The sequence below is a fragment of the Petromyzon marinus genome (genome assembly GCF_048934315.1).
Source record: "Petromyzon marinus isolate PM22_M1 ecotype Great Lakes invasive population chromosome 67 unlocalized genomic scaffold, UKy_Petmar_22M1.pri1.0 chr67_unloc.5, whole genome shotgun sequence".
Lineage (NCBI taxonomy): Eukaryota > Metazoa > Chordata > Hyperoartia > Petromyzontiformes > Petromyzontidae > Petromyzon > Petromyzon marinus.
This window is the reverse complement of record NW_027422595.1, coordinates 88980-101905: the sequence shown is the minus strand read 5'-3', so window position 1 is coordinate 101905 and position 12926 is coordinate 88980. Positions and strand designations below refer to the sequence as shown.

Here is a 12926-nt window from a genome sequence, read left to right as displayed (position 1 = left end):
AAGGTGGTTACACAAGGGGGGATACAAAAGGGGGGTTACACAACGGGGTTACACAAGGGGGTTGTTACACAAGGGGGTTACACAAGGGGGTTACACAAGTGGGTTACACAAGGGGTTGTTACACAAGGGGGTTACACAAGGGAGTTGTTACACAAGGGAGTTGTTACACAAGGGGGTTACACAAGGGAGTTGTTACACAAGGGGGTTACACAAGGGGGATACACAAGAGGGTTACACACGGGGGTTGTTACACAAGGGGGGTTACACAATGGGGGGTTACACAAGGGGGTTACACAAGGGGTTGTTACACAAAGGGGTTGTTACACAAGGGGGTTACACAAGGGGTTGTTACACAAGGGGGTTACACAAGAGGGTTACACAAGGGGGTTACACAAGAGGGTTACACAAGGGGGTTACACAAGGGTTGTTACACAAGGGGTTGTTACACAAGAGGGGTACACAAGGAGGTTACACAAGGGGGTTACACAAGGGTTGTTACACAAGGGGGTTACACAAGGGGTTACACAAGGGGGGGGTTACACAAGGGGGGGGTTACACAAGGGGGGGGGTTACACAAGGGTTGTTACACAAGGGGGTTACACAAGGGGGTTACACAAGGGTTGTTACACAAGGGGGTTAGACAAGGGGGTTACACAAAGGGGTTACACAAGGGGTTGTTACACAAGAGGGTTACACAAGGGGGTTACACAAGAGGGTTACACAAGAGGGTTACATAAGGGGGTTACACAAGGTGGTTGTTACACAAGGAGGTTACACAAGGGGGGGTTACACAATAGGGTTACACAAGGGGGTTACACAAGGGGGTTACACAAGGGGGTTACACAAGGGGGTTACACAAGAGGGTTACACAAGGGGGTTACACAAGGGGGGTTACACAAGAGGGTTACCCAAGGGGTTTACACAAGGGGGTTACACAAGGGGGGGTTACACAAGAGGGTTACACAGGGGGTTACACAAGAGGGTTACACAAGAGGGTTACACAAGGGGGTTACACAGGGGGGTTGTTACACAAGGGGGTTGTTACACAAGGGGGTAACACAAGGGGTTTACACAAGGGGGTTACACAAGGGGGTTGTTACACAAGGGGTTACACAAGAGGGTTACACAAAAGGGTTACACAAGAGGGTTACACAAGGGGGTTACCCAAGGGGGTTACACAAGGGGGTTACACAAGAGTTGTTACACAAGGGGTTACACAAAGAGTTGTTAAACAAGGGGTTGTTACACAAGGGGGTTACACAACGGGGGGTTACAGAAGGGGGTTACACAAGAGGGTTACACAAGGGGGTTACACAAGGGTTGTTAGACAAGGGGGTTACACAACGGGGTTACACAAGGGGTTGTTACACAAGGGGTTGTTACACAAGGGGGTTACACAAGGGGTTGTTACACAAGGGGGTTGCACAAGGGGGTTGCACAAGGGGGTTACACAAGGGGGTTACACAAGGGGGTTACACAAGAGGGTTACACAAGAGGGTTACACAAGGGGGTTACACAAGGGTTGTTACACAAGGGGGGTTACACAAGGGGGTTACACAAGGGGGGGGTTACACAAGGGGGGTTACACAAGGGGGTTACACAAGGGGGGTTACACAAGAGGGGTTACACAAGGGGGTGTTACACAAGGGGGTTGTTACACAAGGGGGTTCCACAAGAGGGGTTACACAAGGGGGGGTTACACAAAAGGGTTGCACAAGCGGGTTACACAAGGGGTTACACAAGAAGGTTACACAAGAGGGTTACACAAGGGGTTGTTACACAAGGGGTTGTTACACAAGGGAGAGGTTACACAAGGGGGTTACACAAGGGGTTGTTACACAAAGGGGTTGTTACACAAGGGGGTTACACAAGGGGTTGTTACACAAGGGGGTTACACAAGAGGGTTACACAAGGGGGTTACACAAGAGGGTTACACAAGGGGGTTACACAAGGGTTGTTACACAAGGGGTTGTTACACAAGAGGGGTACACAAGGAGGTTACACAAGGGGGTTACACAAGGGTTGTTACACAAGGGGGTTACACAAGGGGTTACACAAGGGGGGGTTACACAAGGGGGGGGGGGTTACACAAGGGGGTTACACAAGGGTTGTTACACAAGGGGGTTACACAAGGGGGTTACACAAGGGTTGTTACACAAGGGGGTTAGACAAGGGGGTTACACAAAGGGGTTACACAAGGGGTTGTTACACAAGAGGGTTACACAAGGGGGTTACACAAGAGGGTTACACAAGAGGGTTACATAAGGGGGTTACACAAGGTGGTTGTTACACAAGGAGGTTACACAAGGGGGGGTTACACAAGAGGGTAACACAAGGGGGTTACACAAGGGGGTTACACAAGGGGGTTACACAAGAGGGTTACACAAGGGGGTTACACAAGGGGGGTTACACAAGAGGGTTACCCAAGGGGTTTACACAAGGGGGTTACACAAGGGGGGGTTACACAAGAGGGTTACACAGGGGGTTACACAAGAGGGTTACACAAGAGGGTTACACAAGGGGGTTACACAGGGGGGTTGTTACACAAGGGGGTTGTTACACAAGGGGGTAACACAAGGGGTTTACACAAGGGGGTTACACAAGGGGGTTGTTACACAAGGGGTTACACAAGAGGGTTACACAAAAGGGTTACACAAGAGGGTTACACAAGGGGGTTACCCAAGGGGGTTACACAAGGGGGTTACACAAGAGTTGTTACACAAGGGGTTACACAAAGAGTTGTTAAACAAGGGGTTGTTACACAAGGGGGTTACACAACGGGGGGTTACAGAAGGGGGTTACACAAGAGGGTTACACAAGGGGGTTACACAAGGGTTGTTAGACAAGGGGGTTACACAACAGGGTTACACAAGGGGTTGTTACACAAGGGGTTGTTACACAAGGGGGTTACACAAGGGGTTGTTACACAAGGGGGTTGCACAAGGGGGTTACACAAGGGGGTTACACAAGGGGGTTACACAAGAGGGTTACACAAGAGGGTTACTCAAGGGGGTTACACAAGGGTTGTTACACAAGGGGGGTTACACAAGGGGGTTACACAAGGGGGGGGTTACACAAGGGGGGTTACACAAGGGGGTTACACAAGGGGGGTTACACAAGAGGGGTTACACAAGAGGGGTTACACAAGGGGGTGTTACACAAGGGGGTTGTTACACAAGGGGGTTCCACAAGAGGGGTTACACAAGGGGGGGTTACACAAAGGGGTTGCACAAGCGGGTTACACAAGGGGTTACACAAGGTTACACAAGAGGGTTACACAAGGGGTTGTTACACAAGGGGTTGTTACACAAGGGAGAGGTTACACAAGGGGGTTACACAAGAGGGTTACACAAGAGGGTTACACAAGGGGGTTACACAAGGGGGTTACACAAGAGGGTTACACAAGGAGTTGTTACACAAGGGGGTTACACAAGGGGCTTACGCAAGAGGGGTTACACAAGGGGGTTACACAAGGGGGTTACACAAGGGAGTTACACAAGGGGTTGTTACACAAGGGGTTGTTACACAAGGGAGAGGTTACACAAGGGGGTTACACAAGGGGTTGTTACACAAAGGGGTTGTTACACAAGGGGGTTACACAAGGGGTTGTTACACAAGGGGGTTACACAAGAGGGTTACACAAGGGGGTTACACAAGAGGGTTACACAAGGGGGTTACACAAGGGTTGTTACACAAGGGGTTGTTACACAAGAGGGGTACACAAGGAGGTTACACAAGGGGGTTACACAAGGGTTGTTACACAAGGGGGTTACACAAGGGGTTACACAAGGGGGGGTTACACAAGGGGGGGGTTACACAAGGGGGTTACACAAGGGTTGTTACACAAGGGGGTTACACAAGGGGGTTACACAAGGGTTGTTACACAAGGGGGTTAGACAAGGGGGTTACACAAAGGGGTTACACAAGGGGTTGTTACACAAGAGGGTTACACAAGGGGGTTACACAAGAGGGTTACACAAGAGGGTTACATAAGGGGGTTACACAAGGTGGTTGTTACACAAGGAGGTTACACAAGGGGGGGTTACACAAGAGGGTAACACAAGGGGGTTACACAAGGGGGTTACACAAGGGGGTTACACAAGAGGGTTACACAAGGGGGTTACACAAGGGGGGTTACACAAGAGGGTTACCCAAGGGGTTTACACAAGGGGGTTACACAAGGGGGGGTTACACAAGAGGGTTACACAGGGGGTTACACAAGGGTTGTTACACAAGGGGGTTACACAAGGGGTTGTTACACAAGGGGGTTACACAAGGGGGTGTTACACAAGGGGTTGTTACACAAGGGGGTTACACAAGGGGGTTACAAAAGGGGGGTTAGACAAGGGGGGTACACAAGGGTTGTTACACAAGGGGGTTACACAAGGTGGTTACACAAGGGGGGATACAAAAGGGGGGTTACACAACGGGGTTACACAAGGGGGTTGTTACACAAGGGGGTTACACAAGGGGGTTACACAAGTGGGTTACACAAGGGGTTGTTACACAAGGGGGTTACACAAGGGAGTTGTTACACAAGGGAGTTGTTACACAAGGGGGTTACACAAGGGAGTTGTTACACAAGGGGGTTACACAAGGGGGATACACAAGAGGGTTACACACGGGGGTTGTTACACAAGGGGGGTTACACAATGGGGGGTTACACAAGGGGGTTACACAAGGGGTTGTTACACAAAGGGGTTGTTACACAAGGGGGTTACACAAGGGGTTGTTACACAAGGGGGTTACACAAGAGGGTTACACAAGGGGGTTACACAAGAGGGTTACACAAGGGGGTTACACAAGGGTTGTTACACAAGGGGTTGTTACACAAGAGGGGTACACAAGGAGGTTACACAAGGGGGTTACACAAGGGTTGTTACACAAGGGGGTTACACAAGGGGTTACACAAGGGGGGGGTTACACAAGGGGGGGGTTACACAAGGGGGGGGGTTACACAAGGGTTGTTACACAAGGGGGTTACACAAGGGGGTTACACAAGGGTTGTTACACAAGGGGGTTAGACAAGGGGGTTACACAAAGGGGTTACACAAGGGGTTGTTACACAAGAGGGTTACACAAGGGGGTTACACAAGAGGGTTACACAAGAGGGTTACATAAGGGGGTTACACAAGGTGGTTGTTACACAAGGAGGTTACACAAGGGGGGGTTACACAAGAGGGTTACACAAGGGGGTTACACAAGGGGGTTACACAAGGGGGTTACACAAGGGGGTTACACAAGGGGGTTACACAAGAGGGTTACACAAGGGGGTTACACAAGGGGGGTTACACAAGAGGGTTACCCAAGGGGTTTACACAAGGGGGTTACACAAGGGGGGGTTACACAAGAGGGTTACACAGGGGGTTACACAAGAGGGTTACACAAGAGGGTTACACAAGGGGGTTACACAGGGGGGTTGTTACACAAGGGGGTTGTTACACAAGGGGGTAACACAAGGGGTTTACACAAGGGGGTTACACAAGGGGGTTGTTACACAAGGGGTTACACAAGAGGGTTACACAAAAGGGTTACACAAGAGGGTTACACAAGGGGGTTACCCAAGGGGGTTACACAAGGGGGTTACACAAGAGTTGTTACACAAGGGGTTACACAAAGAGTTGTTAAACAAGGGGTTGTTACACAAGGGGGTTACACAACGGGGGGTTACAGAAGGGGGTTACACAAGAGGGTTACACAAGGGGGTTACACAAGGGTTGTTAGACAAGGGGGTTACACAACGGGGTTACACAAGGGGTTGTTACACAAGGGGTTGTTACACAAGGGGGTTACACAAGGGGTTGTTACACAAGGGGGTTGCACAAGGGGGTTGCACAAGGGGGTTACACAAGGGGGTTACACAAGGGGGTTACACAAGAGGGTTACACAAGAGGGTTACACAAGGGGGTTACACAAGGGTTGTTACACAAGGGGGGTTACACAAGGGGGTTACACAAGGGGGGGGTTACACAAGGGGGGTTACACAAGGGGGTTACACAAGGGGGGTTACACAAGAGGGGTTACACAAGGGGGTGTTACACAAGGGGGTTGTTACACAAGGGGGTTCCACAAGAGGGGTTACACAAGGGGGGGTTACACAAAAGGGTTGCACAAGCGGGTTACACAAGGGGTTACACAAGAAGGTTACACAAGAGGGTTACACAAGGGGTTGTTACACAAGGGGTTGTTACACAAGGGAGAGGTTACACAAGGGGGTTACACAAGGGGTTGTTACACAAAGGGGTTGTTACACAAGGGGGTTACACAAGGGGTTGTTACACAAGGGGGTTACACAAGAGGGTTACACAAGGGGGTTACACAAGAGGGTTACACAAGGGGGTTACACAAGGGTTGTTACACAAGGGGTTGTTACACAAGAGGGGTACACAAGGAGGTTACACAAGGGGGTTACACAAGGGTTGTTACACAAGGGGGTTACACAAGGGGTTACACAAGGGGGGGTTACACAAGGGGGGGGGGGGTTACACAAGGGGGTTACACAAGGGTTGTTACACAAGGGGGTTACACAAGGGGGTTACACAAGGGTTGTTACACAAGGGGGTTAGACAAGGGGGTTACACAAAGGGGTTACACAAGGGGTTGTTACACAAGAGGGTTACACAAGGGGGTTACACAAGAGGGTTACACAAGAGGGTTACATAAGGGGGTTACACAAGGTGGTTGTTACACAAGGAGGTTACACAAGGGGGGGTTACACAAGAGGGTAACACAAGGGGGTTACACAAGGGGGTTACACAAGGGGGTTACACAAGAGGGTTACACAAGGGGGTTACACAAGGGGGGTTACACAAGAGGGTTACCCAAGGGGTTTACACAAGGGGGTTACACAAGGGGGGGTTACACAAGAGGGTTACACAGGGGGTTACACAAGAGGGTTACACAAGAGGGTTACACAAGGGGGTTACACAGGGGGGTTGTTACACAAGGGGGTTGTTACACAAGGGGGTAACACAAGGGGTTTACACAAGGGGGTTACACAAGGGGGTTGTTACACAAGGGGTTACACAAGAGGGTTACACAAAAGGGTTACACAAGAGGGTTACACAAGGGGGTTACCCAAGGGGGTTACACAAGGGGGTTACACAAGAGTTGTTACACAAGGGGTTACACAAAGAGTTGTTAAACAAGGGGTTGTTACACAAGGGGGTTACACAACGGGGGGTTACAGAAGGGGGTTACACAAGAGGGTTACACAAGGGGGTTACACAAGGGTTGTTAGACAAGGGGGTTACACAACAGGGTTACACAAGGGGTTGTTACACAAGGGGTTGTTACACAAGGGGGTTACACAAGGGGTTGTTACACAAGGGGGTTGCACAAGGGGGTTACACAAGGGGGTTACACAAGGGGGTTACACAAGAGGGTTACACAAGAGGGTTACTCAAGGGGGTTACACAAGGGTTGTTACACAAGGGGGGTTACACAAGGGGGTTACACAAGGGGGGGGTTACACAAGGGGGGTTACACAAGGGGGTTACACAAGGGGGGTTACACAAGAGGGGTTACACAAGAGGGGTTACACAAGGGGGTGTTACACAAGGGGGTTGTTACACAAGGGGGTTCCACAAGAGGGGTTACACAAGGGGGGGTTACACAAAGGGGTTGCACAAGCGGGTTACACAAGGGGTTACACAAGGTTACACAAGAGGGTTACACAAGGGGTTGTTACACAAGGGGTTGTTACACAAGGGAGAGGTTACACAAGGGGGTTACACAAGAGGGTTACACAAGAGGGTTACACAAGGGGGTTACACAAGGGGGTTACACAAGAGGGTTACACAAGGAGTTGTTACACAAGGGGGTTACACAAGGGGCTTACGCAAGAGGGGTTACACAAGGGGGTTACACAAGGGGGTTACACAAGGGAGTTACACAAGGGGTTGTTACACAAAGGGGTTACACAAGGGGGTTACACAAGGGGGTTACACAAGGGGTTGTTACACAAGGGAGGGGTTACACAAGGGAGGGGTTACACAAGAGGGTTACACAAGAGGGTTACACAAGAGGGTTACACAAGGGTTGTTACACAAGGGGGGTTACACAAGGGGTTTACACAAAGGGGTTACACAAGGGGGTTACACAATGGGTTGTTAAACAAGGGGGTTACACAAGGGGTTTACACAAGGGGGATACACAAGGGGGTTACACAAGGGTTGTTACACCAGGGGGTTACACAAGGGGTTGTTACACAAGGGGGTTACACAAGGGGGTGTTACACAAGGGGTTGTTACACAAGGGGGTTACACAGGGGGGTTACAAAAGGGGGGTTAGACAAGGGGGTTACACAAGGGGGTTACACGAGGGGGGGTTACAAAAGTGGGGTTACACAAGGGGGTTACACAAGGGGGGTACACAAGGGTTGTTACACAAGGGGGGTTACACAAGGGGGTTGTTACACAAGGGGGTTACACAAGGGGGTTGTTACACAAGGGGGTTACACAAGAGGGTTACACAAGGGGGTTGTTGCACAAGGGGGGTTACACAAGGGGGGTTACACAAGGGGGTTACACAAGGGGTTGTTACACAAAGGGGTTGTTACACAAGGGGGTTACACAAGGGGTTGTTACACAAGGGGGTTACACAAGGGGGTTACACAAGAGGGCTACACAAGGGGGGTACACAAGGGTTGTTACACAAGGGGGTTACACAAGGGGGTTGTTACACAAGGGGGTTACACAAGGGGGTTACACAAGGGGTTGTTACACAAGGGGGTTACACAAGGGGGTTGTTACACAAGGGGGTTACACAAGGGGGTTACACAAGGGGGTTGTTACACAAGGGGGTTACACAAGAGGGTTACACAAGGGGGTTGTTACACAAGGGGGGTTACACAAGGGGGGGTTACACAAGAGGGTTACACAAGGTGTTGTTACACAAAGGGGTTGTTACACAAGGGGGTTACACAAGACGTTGGCATCTTACAAAAGATGCCAACGTACGGTGCGAAAGAAGTTCAACATACATACACACACCAGGGAAAACACGGAGACACGGGGAGGATGGTGACATGCGACATACATGAAGGACACGCGGAGAGAGACACGGGGACAAGCAGAGAGAGACTTGGGAACACGCGGAGTGAGACACGGGGGACAAGCAGAGAGAGACTTGGGAACACGCGGAGGGAGACACGGGGGACAAGCAGAGAGAGACTTGGGGACACGCGGAGAGAGACACGGTAACACGCGGAGAGAGACACGGGGACAAGCGGAGAGAGGTGGAGAGAGACGCGGGGACACGCGGAGAGAGACATTGAGAGAGACACGGAGACACGCGGAGAGAGACGTGGGGACACGCGCAGAGAGACTCGGAGAGAGACACGGAGACACGCGGAGAGAGGCACGGGGACACGCGGAGAGAGACGGAGAGAGACTTGGGGACGAGCGGAGAGAGACGGAGAGAGACGCAGGGACACGCGGAGAGAGACGTGGGGACACGCGGTGACACGCGGAGACGGAGAGAGACGGAGAGAGACGTGGGGACACGCGGAGAGAGACGGAGAGAGACGGAGAGAGACTTGGGGACAAGTGGAGAGAGACGCGGGGACAAGGCTGCAGCAAAGCTTCAGAACCAGTGGTCTAAACGCACCGCCAGATACCGGTCCGTCGGCAGATTACTGCCGAGAAAGCCCCAAAGCAGACCGCCCCCCGTCAACATTCCGCCGCGCAGAAAGAGGCCTGGTCCTCCCGATTAATGTCCAAACGCCGGGCGGCTACCGGTACCTCAGATCCGCGGGCACGAAATAGTAGTAGTCGTGATCAGGCAGAGGTGAGACTTGTTCCAGGAGCTGCTCGCTGGTGAGATGCGGGGGCAGCCTCCTCATCACCACCTAGGCAAGCGACAAACAAAAGGCCCCATGTCACAACGCCGCAACGTACGTGCGCGTGTGTACGTACGTGTACGTGTGTGTGTGTATGTGTTTGTACGTGTGTACGTGTGTGTACGTGTACGTGTGTGTGTGCGGACGTGTGTGTAGGAGGCTCTTGAAGGACGCTGCTACTGGGCAGTTGGAGTCGGTCGCCCTCCAGCATCAACAGCGGAGGAGCGACGCTCACAACAACGAGCGGAGCGCCGGGTGGCTAAAGCACAGCGGGTTGGCACAGTAGGGGGCACAGGTGGTACATCGGCCACTCATCGAAGTCAGTCGACCCGTGGCACCCGGGTCTGCCCCGTGACCTCCTGCCGGCGGGCGTTCGACACTTCACGTGGCCTCAAGGTGCACATAGCCTGGCACAAGCGCCGTGGTGACGCCCACCGCCACTTCGTGGTGAATGGCTGTTGTTGTGTGTGCGTACGTGTATGTCTGTGTACGAGTGTGTCTGTGTACGTGTGTCTGTGTGTGTGCACGCACGTGTGTGTCTGTGTACGTGTGTGTCTGTGTACGTGTGTGTGTCTGTGTACGTGTGTGTGTGTCTGTGTACGTCTGTGTACGTGTGTGTGTCTGTGTACGTCTGTTTACGTGTGCGTCTGTGTACGTGTGTGTGCGCACGCACGCGTGTGTGTGTCTGTGTATGTGTGTGTGCGTACGCACGTGTGTGTATGTGTTGAAGTGAAGAGCGGTGGCATAGTGGTTAGCGCGCCGTGCTACGAACCCCACATCCGAGGTTCGATTCCCGCTCACGGCCAACACCGGAGACGATAATAATTATCTGAACCGGTCCTGGGCCTCCTCCCGTAGCTCGACTCAGCCTCAAATGAGTACCTGGTGCTGTGTGTAGTAAACATCGCCACTGGGGAGACAAAGGCGGCCGGGCGTGGTGCTGGCCACCCTCGCGTGCCATTCCGACTTTCATAGGTGCTAACAGCACTTTCCCCAATAGTCTGTGAAGGCTATACGGGGGATCTTGGTGTGTGTGTTCTCGTTTATAATCTAAGTTTATATTACAAGAGTTTATAGAACAACACGAGTTTATATATAAATCCATCCAGGCCTTCTGAGACTGGAAAACTCTCACTCACTCACCCACTCACTCTCACTCACCACCCACCCACTCACCCACCCACTTACCCACCAACTCACTCACCCAACCTCTCACCCACCCACTCACCCACTCACCCACCCACTCACCCACTCACCCACCCACTCAACCACCCACCCACTCACCCACCAACTCACCCACCCACTCAACCACTCACCTACTCAGTCACCCACCCACCCACTCACCCACTCACCCACTCTCACTCACTCACCCACCCACCCACTCACCCACTCACTCACCCATCCACCCACTCACTCACTCACCCACCCACCCACTCACGCACCCACTCTCACTCACTCACCCACCCACTCACCCACTCACTCACCCACTCACTCACCCACTCTCACTCACTCAGTCACCCACTCACCCACCCACTCACTCACCCACCCACTCACTCACCCATCCACCCACTCACCCACCCACCCACTCACCCACCCACTTACCCACCCACAACAACAACAGCCACAACAGAGGTCGCCTGCACCACAACAGCGACAGAGACTCCCAACACTGAGCAGCGGGCAACACTTTGATGACAGAAGCGGAACCACCACGAACAATGATGATGATGCTGCTGCTAATGATATTTCTAATAATTATGATAAAAATGATGACATAATTACGACAATGATGACGACGACAACAATAATGAGAATGATATAAATGACAATTATAATCATAATTACAATTATCACAATTATAATAATTACAATGCTGACAATTACAACGATGATGATTAACAACAAGATAAAAGTTTTCAGCGGCAGTGGGCTTATAAGCAGGACAGCGGGGGGGGGAAATAAAAGTAACCCCGTCAGGAAAATGCGGCCTTGCCTTGGTCTGAGCCTCCTTAGCCAGCACGGCGCGCGCCTCCTCGCCTCTCTTCATGGCTCTCCACCCTCCTCCCTCCTCCTCCTGAAGAGGTTATCGATGAAGGAGGAGATGATGATGATGAGGAGGAGGATTGTGGTGGTGGTGTTGTTGTTGAGTCGGCCTCGGATAAGTTTTAGTCGCAGGAGGCGCTACTGTCATCAACGAGAAGCGGGAACCGTCACGTGACCGGCACGTCACCGAACGAGAGACGCCGCGCGCCGACGGGTGGTCTGACGTCACCGAACGAGAGACGCCGCGCGCCGACGGGTGGTCTGACGTCACCGAACGAGAGACAACGCGCGCCGACGGGTGGTCTGACGTCACCGAACGAGAGACACCACGCGCCGACGGCCGGTTTGACGTCACCGACGAGAGACGCGCGCCGACGGCTGGTCTGACGTCCAAACCGAGAGGCGCGCGCCGACGGGTGGTCTGACGTCACTGACGAGAGGCACGCGCCGACGGCTGGTTTGACGTCACCGACGAGAGTCACGCGCCGACGGTGGTTTGACGTCACTGACGAGAGTCAAACGCCGGCGGTTTGACGTCATCGCGAGAGTGACACTTTTTGACGTCGCCGACGTGAGACACGCCGGCGTTTTTACGTCACCGAGGAGAGACAAACGCGCTGGCGGTTTGACGTCACCGACGAGAGACACGCTGGCGTTTGTGACGTCATCGCAGGCGTAACTAACGCTTAGGCGTCAACCGACGAGACGCGCTGGCGTTTGACGTCATCGCCGAGATAACTGGCGTTTGACGTCATCTCAGACACAGTGGCGGTGACGTCACCGGCAGTTGGCCGACAGAGACGTCAACTTGCAAGATGCAACCCACCAGCTGTTCCCCCCCCCCCCAAACTCGCTGCGTTTTACCCGCCCGGCGCTCCGCCCGTTGTTGTGAGCGTCGCTCCTCTGCCCCCCATCCGCTGCTGTTGCCGGAGGGGCGACTGCCTCCAGCTGCCCAGTAGCCTCGACGTGCACCTAGCCTGGCACTGCTCAGTAGCAGCGTCCGTCAGGGGCATCCTCCTCCTCCCATAGAGGCCGATGTTTA

General features: G+C 52.9%; 1 protein-coding gene across 1 annotated transcript in view; it reads right to left on the bottom strand.

The window, feature by feature from the left end:
* LOC142907974 (uncharacterized) overlaps positions 1 to 12150 on the bottom strand; it is a 42936-nt gene extending 30786 nt beyond the window's left edge. Inside the window, exons 1-2 of the mRNA XM_076058035.1 lie at positions 11835 to 12150; positions 9744 to 9850 (exon numbers count right to left, since the gene is read on the bottom strand). Coding sequence (XP_075914150.1) covers positions 9744 to 9850; positions 11835 to 11888 — 161 coding nt within the window. The 5' untranslated portion in view covers positions 11889 to 12150. The remainder of the gene's footprint in view (positions 1 to 9743; positions 9851 to 11834) is intronic.
* Positions 12151 to 12926: the final 776 nt, after the last annotated feature.